The 15653-nt window shown below is 54.4% G+C and overlaps 5 protein-coding genes across 5 annotated transcripts; 4 read left to right on the forward strand and 1 right to left on the reverse strand.

Annotated features, from left to right (window-relative positions):
- Positions 1–1865: 1865 nt before the first annotated feature.
- On the forward strand, positions 1866–5573 carry INS49_005016 (uncharacterized protein; the record flags this gene model as incomplete). Its single annotated transcript, XM_043165803.1, has 1 exon — positions 1866–5573. One exon carries the CDS (start codon positions 1866–1868, stop codon positions 5571–5573), a length of 3708 nt encoding a protein of 1235 aa, XP_043017566.1.
- An 887-nt stretch (positions 5574–6460) lies between these two features.
- On the forward strand, positions 6461–7716 carry INS49_005017 (uncharacterized protein; the record flags this gene model as incomplete). The annotated part of the gene is made up of 2 exons (XM_043165804.1): positions 6461–6840; positions 6903–7716. The coding sequence occupies 2 exons, from the start codon at positions 6461–6463 to the stop codon at positions 7714–7716; spliced, it is 1194 nt and encodes a 397-aa protein (XP_043017567.1).
- Positions 7717–8871: 1155 nt separating this feature from the next.
- Positions 8872–10636, forward strand: INS49_005018 (uncharacterized protein; the record flags this gene model as incomplete). Its single annotated transcript, XM_043165805.1, has 8 exons — positions 8872–9057; positions 9130–9284; positions 9358–9551; positions 9610–9717; positions 9791–10000; positions 10091–10187; positions 10251–10330; positions 10428–10636. 8 exons carry the CDS (start codon positions 8872–8874, stop codon positions 10634–10636), a joined length of 1239 nt encoding a protein of 412 aa, XP_043017568.1.
- A 475-nt stretch (positions 10637–11111) lies between these two features.
- Positions 11112–11676, forward strand: INS49_005019 (uncharacterized protein; the record flags this gene model as incomplete). Its single annotated transcript, XM_043165806.1, has 3 exons — positions 11112–11174; positions 11232–11337; positions 11435–11676. The coding sequence occupies 3 exons, from the start codon at positions 11112–11114 to the stop codon at positions 11674–11676; spliced, it is 411 nt and encodes a 136-aa protein (XP_043017569.1).
- Positions 11677–12173: 497 nt separating this feature from the next.
- On the reverse strand, positions 12174–13210 carry INS49_005020 (uncharacterized protein; the record flags this gene model as incomplete). The annotated part of the gene is made up of 5 exons (XM_043165807.1): positions 12174–12200; positions 12310–12587; positions 12684–12795; positions 12865–12988; positions 13104–13210. The coding sequence occupies 5 exons, from the start codon at positions 13208–13210 to the stop codon at positions 12174–12176; spliced, it is 648 nt and encodes a 215-aa protein (XP_043017570.1).
- Positions 13211–15653: the final 2443 nt, after the last annotated feature.

The raw sequence follows: 15653 nt of genomic DNA on the forward strand, positions 1-15653 counted from the left end.
GCGTAGACTACATGTCTGTGGCTTGTCAACCTGTCCAGGAAAAATGCGCAGTAATCGACATCGACGGGCAACAAAAAACCCAAGCGCCTCTGCAATCTTCCCGCCGTGCCCGTATCTTTTTCACAGTAGCCCGGCTACCCAAGCTGGATTCCGGCGGACGGAGGCCGAGAATAGAATATGACGCAGGAAGGAACAGATGAAAGGGGATTCGGCTGCAGTTTGACTCCTATAGTGTCGCGTATGGTCGAAAGAGGGTGGTAAGTTTTCTCCCAAGGGTCCTAAAGTTGCCGATCCCAAGACGCACGGCGAATCAGGGGTCGGGTTGGGGGCGGATGCCGGACGGGGCAGAAAAGTCGGGCACCAACACGGCCCCCCTCCACTCGATGTCTTTGAGAGATGATGTGCGTGCCAGGTGACTGCAAACTGCAGGCATGCTCCACTGTTTTTCGAAAAGCAAGCCAATGCAAGCGCCATGCGAACTCAAGACGCGAATCAGCTACGGCTTCTGGGCCGCCGACGGTGGCTGGGAAATCACCGCGCAAAGCAGGGCAGACCCGACATCCATTCGGCAACGAGCCCGGAGGTGTCGAGCCGGCGTTGGGCGAGTCCAGACGCCGTCATCTGCGTCCAGGCAAGTCGGTCGCACAGCGCAAGTTGTCATCGCCAGCGACTGGTGAAAAGAGACGACAACTCAGCATCAGCTGGCGTGTGTGTGTGCCCAGGGTGCTGACTAGACTGACTGGACTGGGTGGGAGACGAGGCCATTTGGGAAACAGTCAGAAAGCCAGGGCAAGCCGTGGCATGCTTGTCCCGCCAACAGCCTGAACGTCGCACAAGGAACACGAATCTAATTTTGCCACCCACAAAAACGAATTCTTGGGCTTCCCGGCTCTGCATCTGGCTCCAATGGAAGCATGCCGGCACATTATTACCAGTACACCTGCAGCTGGAAGGAGTATCTAGACCAAACTTGACTCACAAACGACACCCAGAACGCGGTGGGCCAATGCTGCAGACCAGCCGGCCAAGAGATGCTGCATCCTGGACGCAGAGAAGTGGACACTGCGAGAGGAGAAGAGTCTTGCCGTCCACAGAAAATTGTCACATCGACCAAGTCTGGAACCCCTGGAAATCCGGGGCGGGCCACACCCTCCACCAGAACCACCGAGTTCTGGCATCTCCAGACCCATCGACTTCTTCCCAGTGTGGTAGGGGAATGCCCAGGTGCCATCTCGGCCCCTAGCAGCGCTTGTTTGATGCATGATGGATGTGGATGTGCAGCCCGTGCTAGACGCAGGGCAGAATGCATCGTGCCGTCGACAGCGTCTCCCCTGTTGGCTGGAAGCTGGGCACCCCCATGTCATCGGTGCCCAACGAAAGTTTGTATCGCGGGACGGACAGGCGAGGAACAGCCCGTCTTGCCCCTTTGGGACGCCTGCCACAGCAATTATTTGCGCTCAGAACCACTCTTGAGACGCACCTTTATCGACTGCTTGCTTGGGTGGTATTCCCTTTGTGACCTGTCTGACGTTGGCCCGGCTCTGCGGTTTTGACGTCGCTCCCTTTTATACTGCAGCTCGCCTTACTCTTTTGGTCGGAGGTGTCTCGCTCTGCTCATCAGTCTCGACAAACAAAAAGCCAACGACGACTTAGCACACATCCAACTCTGCCAAAATACCATGAGCATCAAATCCTTACAGCTCCAGTACCACAACACAAAGCGTTACCGAGACCGCTGAAATCCCACGTTACTTATCATTCGGCAGGATATTGAGGGAACCACACACAACAACCAACTGCAGGAACTGAGCAGTGGGCCAGCAGCAATGACTTCTCGCTCATCGCAGTCCTGGGGCTTTCCAGGCATGGACTACTTCCGGGGGGACAGCAAGGCTCAGGCTCAGGCAAACAACAACCAACGAGCTGGCAATGAAGCCAGCACAGAAACCCCCACCACGAGGCCATCGAGGTCTGCATCGACACGGTCGAGCTCGCATGACACCAAGTCTCACCGGCTGTCACGACACATGGACTATGACGACGCCTCTGAGACATCAGGAGTCTCGATGAGCTCGACCAAGGCGTCGACGGGGAGTTCCCCACCGTCATCAAGCAGCAACGGCTCCTCTCACCAGAGTGCCTCGCTCCGTCCTTCGAGGACCACCAAAACCGCCAACACTGCACGACCAAATTCGATCGCCGCTGCCGCCCCTGCACGACCTGTCTATGGACTCGAGCAGGAGCCCTACAGGCCACCAGTGTCACACAGTGTCACTGCCCCAGCCTATCAGCGCCCCACGTCGATGTACGCGAGCAACCCGCAACAGAGCATCTTCGGCAGCCAGCATGGAATCAGAGAGGCACCGGCGGCGCCGCAGCCGCCTCCCGTGTCCTCGAGCAGCAGCCGGTCTGTGCCTCCTCTGTCCACCAACCCCTTCTCGAGCAGCACACCTGGCCTGAATCAACTGGGCCTCCCGGGAGGTATGGGGCCACAGATCAGCCAGCCCCCGGTGCCGATGCATATGCCAGGTGCTTTCCCAGCTGAGTCCACCGTCCCTTACCGCCGGCCGACGGACTTGACAACTCAGCTGTCCATGTCCAACTCCAATATTTCCATGGATCACTTTTCCAGTGACAACATTTGGGACTCGGAAGGAGACAGTGCGTCGTGCCTGTCTACCAGCACAACTGCTACGAGTGTCATGTCGGACATGACCGAGAAAGGCGACACCTACAACATCACGCCGACTCAGACAACGACCTCGTCCAGGACCACGACGCCTACACAGGCCCTTGGACGAGAACAACCCCAGTCCCGTTCGGCGGCTCATACCCCTGGCCCATCCATTCTTCGCCATGCGGGACAGAAGTCCATCCTTTCTAATGGGAGCAAGGATTCTGCGTCTTCATCGTCGACCAAGACGATGTCAAGCAGCCACTCTTCCAAGTCATACACCTCTTCATCGAACTCCTCGGCGACCAGAAGCAGCACCGGCAGCGCCCCCCATATCCATATCGAGGTCAACCGGTCCACAGACTCGCGCGATCACCGCGACGATCACCGGAACCGGCAGCTGGTGGAGGAGGCACTGGTGGACAAGATCGCCCAGCTCAAGCTCGAGCAGAGCCAGGCCAAGGAAGCCAAGCCCACACCGGCCCCGGCCCCAGCACCAGCCATCAAGCGGGTACCCTCGGTGAGGTTCGCAGAGCCGGAGAAGGTCAAAGTCAAGGTGGAGCAAAAGCCTGCGAAGCCGACAGTCTCTGAGCAGGAGAAGAACCTCAGCAAGGAGCTCGTCCAGCAGACCAAGGAGGTCCAGAAACTGGAGTTGGAGATCGAGAAGAACAAGCTGCAGATCCGAGAGAAGGAGAGGGCGGAGCTCGAGAGAAAGCTCAAGGAAGAGGCTGCCGAGGCGGAACGCAAGAAGGAACACGAGCGACAACTGAAGAAGCTCCAAAAAGAGAAGACCGACCTCGAGAACGCCACGAAGGAGCGCGAGCGAGCCGACAAGGAGCGCGAAAAGGCCGAGAAGGAGCGTGAGAAGGCAACCAAAGAACGCGAAAAGGCCCGCCAGAAGGAGCGCCAGCAGATCGACAAGAAGCTCAGCGACATCGAGAAGGCGCAGCGGGAGCACGACAAGCTGCAGGAGTCGTTCATCGACCAGGGCAAGATCCTGGCGGACCTCAAGGCGCGGTTCGACGCGCAGGCCAAGACGCTCGAGGCGACCGAGGCGGAGCGCGCGGGCCTGCAGAAGATCAAGGACGAGTTCGAGAAGCGGTGCGCCGACCTGTCCAAGACGCTCAGCCACGTCAGCGACAAGGAGCGGTTCGTGGTCGAGCAGGTGGCGTCGCTGCAGATCATCAAGGAGTCCCTGCAGGGCCGGGTGGGTCCGCTCGAGACGAGAGTCGATGAGCAGGAGAAGGAGATCAGCATGCTGCACGGGGAGCGAGACGGGCTGTACCAGGACGTCAAGAACTACCTGCACCGCATCACGGAGCTCGAGAACGGGATGAAGGGGCTCGTGGAGGAGAAGCATGGGTTGATGGTGCGGATCGGGGCGCTCGAGAAGGCAAAGTCTGGCCTTGAGGATCAGATTAAGGACCGTGATGGGCAGATTAGGGACCGCGACGGGCAGCTCCAGGATCGTGATGGGGAGATCAAGAGCTTGACCAACAGCCTCGGGGACCGCGCCAAAGAGACGCAGCAGCACATCGCTTCCCTCAAGGACGAGCACAAGAAGCAGATGGAAGGGCTCGAAGCCGCCAAGGACGCCCTCATTTCCGGCCTGACCGTGGGCCACCAGCTCCAAGTCCAGGACTTGGAGGAGCAGATCGCCGTCCTCAATGTTCACGTCGACGGCGCACATGCCGATGTCGAAAAGTTCAAGGACACTGTCAAGTCTCTGGAAGACAGCCTCAGCGAGGAGAAAGCTAGAGTCGACGAGGAGAAGTCGAAGGCTGGTGTTGAACAGTCGAAGGCCGACACGCTGGCCGCAGAGCGAGACGCTCTCAACACACAGCTCGATGGCCACAAACTTCTCGCCATCAGCCAGGAGAAGGACCTGCTTGACCTCCGTTCGAAGCTTGCAAACTCGGAGGGCGAAGTAGCCAAGCTGCAAGAAGCCAGCAAGACTCTTGAGGCGGAGCACGAGGAACTTCAGAAGCTGGCGGCCTCCCTCGAAGAGAGCAAGAGTCAGCCTCAGCCCGAGCCAACGCCCGCGGATGCGCCACCGCCGCCCGAAGAACACGCGCCCGAGCCTACCGCCGCCGAGGCCGAGGCCGATATTATCGTGGTCGAAGAGGAGCAAGAAGCCCCCAAGCCAGACCTAGAGAGCCTGCAGACCCAGAACCAGGAGCTCACGACCAAGACAGCCGACCTGGAAGCCAAGAACGCAGAGCTCGCCAGCCAGGTCGAGACCACCAAGACCGAGCTGGGCACGCGCATCACCCAGCTCGAGGGCGAGCGCGACACGGCGGCGTCGGCCCTGATCGTCGCGCAGGTCGAGCTGAGCCACACGAAGGCCATCGCGGAGCGCGTGCCCGCGCTCGAGGAGGAGGCCTCCAAGGTGCCCACCCTGACGGCCGAGAAGACCACCCTCGAGGCCAAAGTGGCCGACCTCGAGGTCCACGCGGCCCAGGTCCCCGCGCTGCGCGGCGAGTGCACCCGGCTGGCAGAGCAGCTGGCAGCCGCGAACAACCTCGTCGCAGCCCTGAGCGCAGCCCACGACGCGGGGCTCAACGGCGCACACATCCCACTGCCTCAGTCCCCCCCGCCCAGCATCCCCAGCCCTGGTCCGCAACCAGCTGACATCCCGATCCCTCCCAGCCCAAGTCTGGTCGGCCCCCCTCCTCCCCCGCCCGCCGAGCGCCGCAAGGTCCGGAGCAGGGCGCCCAGCATGGCGCGGAGCGTGTCGTCGCGCAGCTCGGCCGTGTCGAAGAAGTCCTCGGCCGGGGTGCGGGATGACCTCGCGCTCGTGGTGGTGCGGGATTCCAAGGACCGGGGGAACGTTACTGTTGTGCGCAAGTGTGACCTGCGGGCTCCGAGGAGCAGGAGCCAGGGGCCTGTCAAGGAGTGAGCTGGACGGGTGAACTTGTGTGCCAGGGTATGTCGAGGTCTTTGGGATGGCAAGGGGTAATGAGTGATGAGCTATGAGGCATGATGTCATGAAGAAGAGAGCGTGTTTTGCTGTGGACGTGGGGGATGTCGGATGGACGGTCGAGGATGGATCTGGTCAGGTCAGTCCATGCCTACCTGTGTGCATTTTACCCTTTTTTTATTTTCATTGTAGGTGAGGATTAGATGGACCTCGCAAGATCTGTACGGGTACGATGGCATAGCATGTAGACAAAAGTGTCGCAAGAACCTCATGTATTGTTGGACTAGACAAAAGGAAGGTGACGGGCAACCAGGACGGGACATGTACAGTGGTGCGAATGTTGCAGGACTGTCTTAATTCTATTCGTCATGTTTAATCCACCATGGTTCCCCCCGTATTCGACTCTGCTGCCCTTCACATGTTCCACATGTTCCACGTGCTCCACCAAATAAGCTCACGGCAAAATTGTTGGACCGACGGAGGGCGTCCGTGCAGAGGCGCGCATTGTTGAAGTTGCCGAGGCAAGTTTGCATCCTCCTCTTATGCATCTCTTTCCAACCGCAGCGCGCTCGTTCAACGGCTGCATCCGCCAACAGACCAACATCATCAACATTCTTGTTTCTGCACATCAGCCTGCAGGGAGTTGACGCAAATACATGTCCGCGCCCCCACCTTGTAACTGCTACTCCGCCGATGCCGTTCAAGATTTTGCTGGAGGGTCCTTGCAGATATCTCATCACCATCACATAAGCCCCGCCTGGGAGCTTAAACGGCTATATACCCCATCCGAACCACTCAGGCAAAGAGCACCACGGGTTGTCCAACTTCTCACAAAACCACATCCACGGGATTGACACGTCTTGACCATGGCCTCCACAACAATTGCGCGGGCACTCACAATCGGCATCCTGCTGTCATGCGCCGCCTTTGGCGCGTACGGGACCTTCGGAGCCGGCGTCGGAAATGGCCTGTTCGAGGCTCTGCAGCGCTCCGCCGGGTACGAGGCCAAAGAAAAGGGCTTTCTGGGTGGCCCGACTCCGTATAAGACGACCTACACTGGTATCAGGTTAATTGACAACCATTTGGTCGTCCTTAACGCATTCTTCGTGCTCATAATCGACGGTCCTAAGACATGGGACGTGACGATCGCGTACTGGTGCCTCATGGCTGAATTCTGTGCTGCTTGGGTGTTCATCAGGATCGAGGGACACAGGAGTGCCAATCAGCACGGACGCATTGTGAACTGGTGAGTTGAAGCAGACATGCGAGCAGGGCACAAGAGTGACGGGGGCTGACCATCACGGACAGGACTGGGACTTTCGGCGTCCTCATCCAAAACATCACCTTCACCGTCACCACGCCCATCTACTTCATCATCTACCTCCTCACATCCCCTGCCGCCCGCAGCAACCCAACACCAGACGACCTCGCCGTCAACTACGGCGACACCGAGCTCCTCCCCCACCGCACAGCCCTCTCCTTCATCATCCCCGCGGCGCTGATGAGCCTACCCTCGCCGTCGGTCCTCTCCGCAGGGGCCCACTACACCTGGCTGTCGATCTGGCAAATCTTCCCCGTCGCCCACACGTTCTACCATTTCCTGCACTGGTTCGGCTACGGGCTCCTCGTCCAGGTCGCCCTGCCTGGCGACATCTTGGAGTCGAAGAGAAAGGACCGGGACGCCCTCATCCGCGCGCAGCGCTTCGCACTCTACCTCTGCTCCATCCCGCGCGCACTCGCTATGGCTGTCGCCCTCACGCCCGCCGCCCTGGCGCCCGAGGCGCTCAGGCCCGTCTTCGAGCAGGTCACCCTGGGGTCGCTGCTTGTGCCCTACTGGCCGTGGAACTCCCCCGTCGGCGGCGACCCGGCCTCACCCGCCGGCAAGGCCGAGCTGGCCAAGCTGTTCCTGCAGTGGGATGTGGCCTGCGGCGGGCTCGCCATCCTGGCGTGGGCCAGCTTTGTCTATCTCGTGGCCGTGCCGAACAAGGGGCTCCTGCGGGATGTGGTGCCCAAGGTGTTGACCTATGGGCTGGTCGGGGGCCCGGTGGCTGCCGCTACTGTGCTTGTTATGGAGAGGGATACGGCTGTTTTGGGGCCGTCTGCTAAGGGGAAGAAGGAGTAGCTCATGCGATGGTTTCCTCGTCAGGACTTTTCAAACATGATTGCGGTAGGCCATCGGGAATGCCGAAGTTATTGTCGTGGAAGCAGCGTGCATGATATTTTGTGCAGCTCATATGAGCAGCCATGTGCTTCTCACAACGAACGGTCCACTGCTCCTTGCAGTCTTGGGGCTTGGGTTACAACGCATATCAGCCAACACGATCTCCATCTCACTGGCTTGGTGACCAGAGCAAGGCCCAAATAGAAGGAGCCACACGAGTCCCTGGAGACCGGTTCACGGTGAGAGCAGAGCTGTGGTGGCAGGGCTGGGAATTGTTTGAAAGTCATGGGGAACATCATGGAGAGGCATAACGCGTAGATGGCAATTTTCAAGCCGTCTGTTGCGGCTTGTTATGGCTTTCTCTGCGCGCCACCTCACATGTGCGAGGCTCGTGGATGTATGTTACTTTCTCTTCGTTGATCCGGATCCACTCCTACGTGCGTAGATGCACGCCTTCTTATACATGAGAACATCTAGGACATGGACTGCATAGAGTCGCCAAAGCCCATACTTCTAGGTATACGGGGTACACATAATCATAGGCTAAAAAAACCTATTGGGGAGGGGGTGGGTTGCATTACCTTCCTTGCAACTGACAGCAGATCCCACGTTTCTCCCCCACACCCTGCCCCCCGCACCCCGCAACACCCTGGTTGTCTAGCGCACTGCTAGTGCTATAATCTCCTGGATCTTTGCTCGAGCTTTGCTCTGCCGCCTGCATGACATGAAAAAAAACAAAAAAACGACCCTTGTTCTCGACCGGCCAGAAATCGGATATATATCCGCACCCACCCACCTCAGAGGGCCCACATAGCACCATCAAGGTTGTAGCCAAGCACTCGGTACGTGGTATACTGGAGGGCTTTTCCGACTGCGGCCCATGTCCTTTGACTCAGTCGATGGGCCGCTCGGGGGTGTATGGCGAACAGCCGAGATGGCTACCCTCTCTGCCCCCTCTCGAGCCCCTTTAGCTTTAGCAACGATGGCCTGGAAAGGTCGAGGTCCAGGGGCTTGGCGTCCAGGTATAAAGATCAAGACAGAGCCATTGGCAGTTCTTGACAGGTCTTGGTCGAGGTTGCACTCCTAGCCCAGGGACCAGGTAAACGCTACATAGGTATGGCTTCCGTAAGACTCGCTACCGGCCTCGCTCTCCTCGAGGGCCTTGGCTCCTTTGCTGGAGTTCAAGCCCAGGCCGCGTCCCCGGCCGAGAGACCGTTGCCGGAGCAAGCTCAGATTATTGACCAGAAGAGCTTCCTTGTCTTGGATGAGGTGTTACCTCCGACGAAGGCCAACGCTACTACGGTATGCACTTTGTACCAGACATCACCTCAAGTTGTTGAGCCGAAGAACATTGACTAACAATATTTGCTATAGGAGTTCCTCTGGCCCGGCGTTACTCACGAGTCTCTCACGGAGAAGCCTTTCCACGTCTATGATCCGGACTTCTACGATATCATTGGAAGTGACCCGTCGTTGACTTTGCTCGCGTCTTCGGACTCGGACCCGCTCTTCCACGAGGCTGTAACATGGTACGCAGAAGCAAACCACACAAAGTACCTGCAAGGATTACTAGGAACCTTGGAAGCTGACTTTCTGGCAAAGGTACCCGCCCACGGATGAGGTCTTCTTCGTGCAAAATGCCGGAGCTCCCGCCGCTGGTACTGGTCTGAACAAGTCGTCCATCGTTCAAAAGATCTCCCTCGCGGACGCAGAAGCGCTGCGCAACGGATCCCTCGGTGCTGAGGCAGTCACTGTTCACACCGTGCCGTCGAACCCCCAGGTTATCAATCCCAACGGTATGTGACAATGATGGCCGGAAGTAAACACAGAAATGCTAACGTGGGGATCACTTAGGCGGAACCAACTACAAGGGTAACATCATCTTCGCAGGTGAGGGCCAAGGAGAAAATGTCCCATCCGCTTTGTACCTGATGAACCCCGTCGAGCCCTACAACACAACTCGTGAGTGTTCCCAGCGGGATCTCATCTCCCAAGAGCAATTCGAAAACCAGGTCAGAGCTAACTTTGGTCATAGTTCTTGCCAACAACTACTTCGGCAGGCAGTTCAACTCCCTGAACGATGTCTCGGTGAACCCCCGCAACGGCGATATCTACTTCACCGACACCCAGTACGGATACTGGCAGTACTTCCGCCCTGAGCCTGGTCTGCCGAACCAGGTGTACCGCTTAAACCCAGAGACCGGTGCCCTGACCGTTGTGTCCGACGCTTTTGTCTCGCCAAATGGTATGTTCCGAGACAGCATTGCCTTGATATACCACTAGCTAGCTATCTCATGAGCTGCGGAGGAACTGACGAACCCTTTTGTGTGCGCAGGACTCACCTTCTCACCCGACGGCAGCTACACCTACGTCACGGACACAGGAATGAGCCAGGCACTTTTCGGCACCAACATGACCAAGCCGGCTACAGTGTGCGTATCCCGATCCGTGTTCTGAGCTGTTTGGTGGGATTGAGGATTAATGAACATTCCCAGTTATCGATTTGACGTCCAGCCAGACGGCACTTGGGAGAACCGCAAAACCTTCGCGCACGTCCACGCTCGTCTCCCTGACGGTAAGTGGGACGGCACTGAATCCCATTGTTTCTCTCTCTGCTTCCCAACTATACCCGCGGTGGCGCGGCCTTGCTGACTGGGACTATGACTTGCTAGGTATCCACTGCGACTCAAAGGGTAACGTCTACGCCGGCACCAACGACGGCGTGCACGTCTGGAACAACTCCGGGAAGCTCCTCGGCAAGATCTACACCGGCATCGTGGCCGCCAACTTCCAGTTTGCGGGCGAGGGGCGTATGATCATCATGGGCAAGACGAAGCTTTTCTATGCCACCCTGGCCGCATCGGGTGTTGCCTTGCAATAGATTTGCTTCTTGATGAAAAGAGTGAGGTAGAGGCTTAAAGCAATGGACACCGACACCCCAGATTGGCTGGCACGCTTTGGGTGATCTTGCTTCCAGACTTCGACACCGGATAATGCCTGTGAAACCGTTCTATTCTTTCAAATAAGCATACAAGTGAGTAGCTATCGCCTATTAGTGATTACCTCTTAATCAGATGGGCACCTCGCCGCAGCGCCCATGACAGTATTCTAAGAGAGGGTTCTCCAAGTTTGTGCATCACTCCTGCTTCGCGAATCGGATTTCAACGGAAGTCATGTGCTGGACAAATCCTGACCCAATCGGAATTAGAGACTTTCTCCAGTGCAGGTCTCTCGTTTCTCCAAATGCATTTGACGTTGGAGGCTTCATGGATTTCCTCGTGAATACAAACTATGGGGCAGAGCTGAAAGTACTAACAACACCATTCATCACTCAAACACTATTTCCCTCTGCAAATATGACCGTTCTGCGCACAAAGGACCTTGAGCCGTTGTATCGGCCATGTGTGCATCCTCAGGAGGTACGTCCAAAGGCCCGAGTCGAAACATGCCAGAGTACTGACGTGCACCGGCGGCAGGTTGCGCCACCCATGCAGCCGGCCCCTCCACCGAAGCACGAGACTGCCGATCTTGAAGGAGGTAAAGTGCTGTTCAAGAAAGACATCGCGATCACGATGCGGGATGGTGCTATCTTGTATGCCGACTTGTACCGCCCGGCCCCAGCCTTGGCAGACAAGACGCCGACGTTGATTCATTTTGCACCCTTTTGGCAAACATGGAGCCGTCCCGCGTGACAAGTTCCAGAACATGGATGTCGACTTCGGCAAGCTGAGCAAATATACTACATGGGAGCTTCCGGATCCTCTGCGGTGGTGTGGCGAGTTTGGGTTTTCCATGCTGTCAGTCGACCCGCGGGGAACCTGGTGGTCCGAGGGCGACGCAAACCATTTGTCGCCTGAGGAAGGTCGTGATGGGTATGACATTGTCGAGTGGGTGGCCGAGCAGCCCTACTGGTCCTCCTGAATGGCAACCTCAGGCTTACAATAGATGGGACGGCACAGCGTAGGACATGATGACCACAGGAATGACAGTGGTTACACCAACACCTAGTCCGATAAAGCCAGTGAATACCAGCATCATCGCAGTTCTTTCGGGTGTCACCAACGCCAACAGACCACAGAAGAGGGTGATAAGGGCCAGAGAAATCGCCAAAAGAAGGCGAAAGCGCTTCACGTAGCCAAGGATATAGGAGGCCCCCAGAATGCCCACAAGCACAAATATATTGAGTGGGAGCTATCCCATCCAGCAAAGTCAGCTCAGATGCCCATGACTGCTATCATTTGTTTTCGAGATCGAGCCGATACATACCAAATACACGTTGATTTTCGCAGGGTCATGTGTAAACAGGGCAGAGGCTTCGATCGGAAAAAATGAGTTGATACCGTATAGGAGCATCCCATCAATGAAGGACACGGACAAGACGAGGACCAATTTACGATCATCAAGGAAGCGGTGGTCGATTAGGCCATCGCTACGACCAAAGGTTTCTGCACAAAGGAGCATCAGTGTGATAAGACCTAAAAGTTAGGGGTTTGGGTAGATCCAATGCGGCGTACCATTAGGTCCAAATACAACAAACAAAATACTTCTTAATACCAGGACCGGGATAACTCTTGCGCTGTTCCAGGGGTAGGCGTTGCCGCCCCATGTTCGCGGTGTGACGAGGCCAATGACGGCACAGAGCAGCAACAAGATGCCGATGAAGTCGATAGACCTGAGCATGTCGCATGCTCGTGTGCTGTTCTCGCTGCGCAGCCTCGTGGCAGGCGGCTTGTATAACAGCATCAACGATATTCCCGAAACACCGAAGAAGATGGCATTGAGTAAATAAGCCCACCGCCAGCCGTCGGCAGACATCTTCGCAAAAGCGCCACCTTCAAAATTAGTACGGTGTTAGCAAACATGCATGCAAAATTTGTACAGAAGCAATGGTGGACTAGTTGTAGTGTGCATTTCCAAGTAGACCTCACCTGTGACTAGAGCGATGATCGAGATTACTCCGTTGATCAAGCCCATTAGGCCTTGAGCCAAATTTCGACGGTCCGCCGGCACGATTTCCATGCCGGTAGGAATTGAGAGCAGCTGTTGAACAAGATGTATGTTTAGCACTACGCAATATTCTTGAGATTCAAGCCGGGATGTTTATCTTACAAAGAGAGATGAGCCAACGCCGTTGATGGCCTGACCGCCAATAATGACTTCGGTGGATCTGGGCGGTACCAGCAACAATGTTGCCAACGACGCCGACCAGTCCACCACAAACGATGAACCATGGCTTGCCAAATCTATCAGCCAATGAGCCCTACTCCTCCAGATATTACCTCAACTATGATGGCAAGCCTCGACCGAAACCGTGAGGGGGAAGCTTCTGTACCCATGTCGGCTGCAACCCAATCAAAGGGAAGAGCGCGGCGTTTGGGATCCATGTCTGCAACGAGGTGCCGCCGAGTTGGTCCACGGCGTACGAATAGGTGGTAGAAGGGCCGACGTTGGCCATGGTGCAAGTGCCCCAGGTGATGCCCGGGCAGAAGAGGACGGCGTATGTTCGGAGGGAGAGCTGGGGCGACTCCTCATGACTAGCAATCTGGGATACGGTAGCAGGGACGGTCTCGAGCTGCACATCGTCGCACTTGGATCCGTCTTACTTCGTTTCATTCATGATGATAGGAGGGCGAAATGGTGGACCGTATGTCTGCGAGGAGAATCCAATCCAACTAATGAAAGTCGCAGTGATTGTCGCAGCACGGGGCTTAGAACAAGGATGATGACTATGGTCAAAGAGCGACACGTTGAAAGACGAATATTGTGTGTTCTTTAAAGTGTCGAGTAAGTAACAATCCTCACTCTGACATTAGAAGAAAAGAAAGACCAGCGTCTTATCTTCTAGGATCTCCCGGCGCAGTTTTATTCTTATTGAGTCCCAAACTGCCAAGATTGTGGGCATCGATTGTGAAGACAACCATACTTTTCATTTCGTCATGTTGTTAGTTATGAAAACCGTACAGAGTAATTCTGAGCCAGACAACGACACTAAAGGCCCAAGCAATTAACCACGATCCGATTCGCACGGTTCAGCATCTTCCTCCGACCCCTGGCGAACTCTTTGCATCTGATCGCCTACGCACAGCCTACATGTGTAACTCAGTGCGCCCATGACCACCGGCCCGAGAGCCTGAAGTCAAGTAAGCAAAGACACAGGCTGCCCGACGAGACAGCGGTTCTTTTGCGGCCCATCCAGCGTTTCCCTCTCTATTGCACAGAAATTGCCCCATCTGGACATGGAATCCACTCATGTGCCACTTGGGTGGAGCGACCTGTCAAAGGTTGTTTCAACGCTATCTCTCCAGGCAAACCGATGTCTCGAGTCCTGCTTGACTGACGTGGGCTCGGTGGGCTTGCAGAAGGCTGCATGGAGCCCCGGCCACTGAGCGGGCTCCCTCCGACCCTGACAGACTGACAGGAGCTTGGCTTTATTGTGCCATGCCATTTCTACTATCTATCCCCGCAACACGATCCCTGCTTCTTAATATTGCTCACCTAGTGGGAGTCGCAATCAGAGCCCTCCAGGCGAGGCCCTCGCGAGCACTAGCACGATGGAAATGGACGGAGGAGTAACTTGGGTTAGAACAGCAGCGCAGAACCAGCAGTGCCTTATCCGACACAAGGTCGATTTCAGAAGGCTGAATCGAGTCAGCCAGCAAGGGCGGAGACAAGGCAATACAGTGGAGTATGCCTTGCCTTGCCCTGCTTAGTGTCTGTCATTGTCAGAGAAACAGCACACTAGCCCTGGAAATCCGTCGTCCGAAGCCCGGTCGAAGACGTCGTGTGGCGTCACTCCTCAGCAATCTTCTGAATCGGGCCAAGTGCTCTGGCCGCTGCTCCGAGGTTGCCCGAGTTAGCGTACGCCCACCCAGCTTCTATAGTACGCCCACCTAGCTTCCAGCGTTGGCCCACCCAGTATAAGGAAATTGGCTGCATGCACTCCAAAACATAGGTATACCTTAGGAGCTAGCTTTCCAAAACTATAGCTACCCCGCCATCTACATAAAGTAAACATTTTAAGTATTCTACTTTAAATATATACTTATTATATATTAATTAATACTTTTTTAAGTTATTTCTTTATACTTATTAAAGCTAATTATTAAATTAAATTACTTAAAATTATTAATAAAAGTATTATTAAGATAATAAACTATTTAATTTATATAAGGTATAAAGATAAATAAGCTTTATTATTAATATTATTAATAATTATTAAGTAAATAAAAACCTTACTTAATATTAATAGGTAAACATTAATAGGCTAAGTTATATAATATCTTTTTTAATTAAAAAAGGGTAATAAAGATTTATTTATAAGGCGGCAGAATTTTTTCCCTAGGGATATTTAAACCCTTAACCTCTTACTCTTTTTTTATTTTTTTCTTCTTTTTTATACCTCTTGCCCTTTATTTTAATCCTATAAGTACGCGGATTAAATTATATTAATTAATGCTAACTACTTAAAAATTAAGAAAATATAAAATAATAATATAAGCCCTAAAAAAGTAAAGGTTATAGCTATAAAGCCTAAAGGTTAAAAGGCAATATTATATTTAAGCCATTACTTAAAGAATATTATGCTTAATAAGCTAGCTAAAGATTTTAATATAAAATTATTAATGCTTTTAAGTTAAGGCTATGTAAATACTAGGATTAATAGCTATAATAATAGCATAAGCTATAATGGCAGCATAAGTTATAGCTAAAGTAATATTATAGCTCTTAGTTTACTTAATAAATAGCCTTAAGGAAAAAGCAAATTAACTGCTTAATTACCCCTTAAAGCTAATAAGTTTAAGCCTATACCCCTTTTAAAAGCTCTTAAGAAATTAGCTAAGGTATTAAAAATTTAAGAAACTAACCTAATTAATTAACGCTTTAAATAATAAATTAGC

This window comes from Diaporthe citri, assembly GCF_014595645.1.
Source record: "Diaporthe citri strain NFHF-8-4 chromosome Unknown scaffold_14, whole genome shotgun sequence".
Classification (NCBI taxonomy): domain Eukaryota; kingdom Fungi; phylum Ascomycota; class Sordariomycetes; order Diaporthales; family Diaporthaceae; genus Diaporthe; species Diaporthe citri.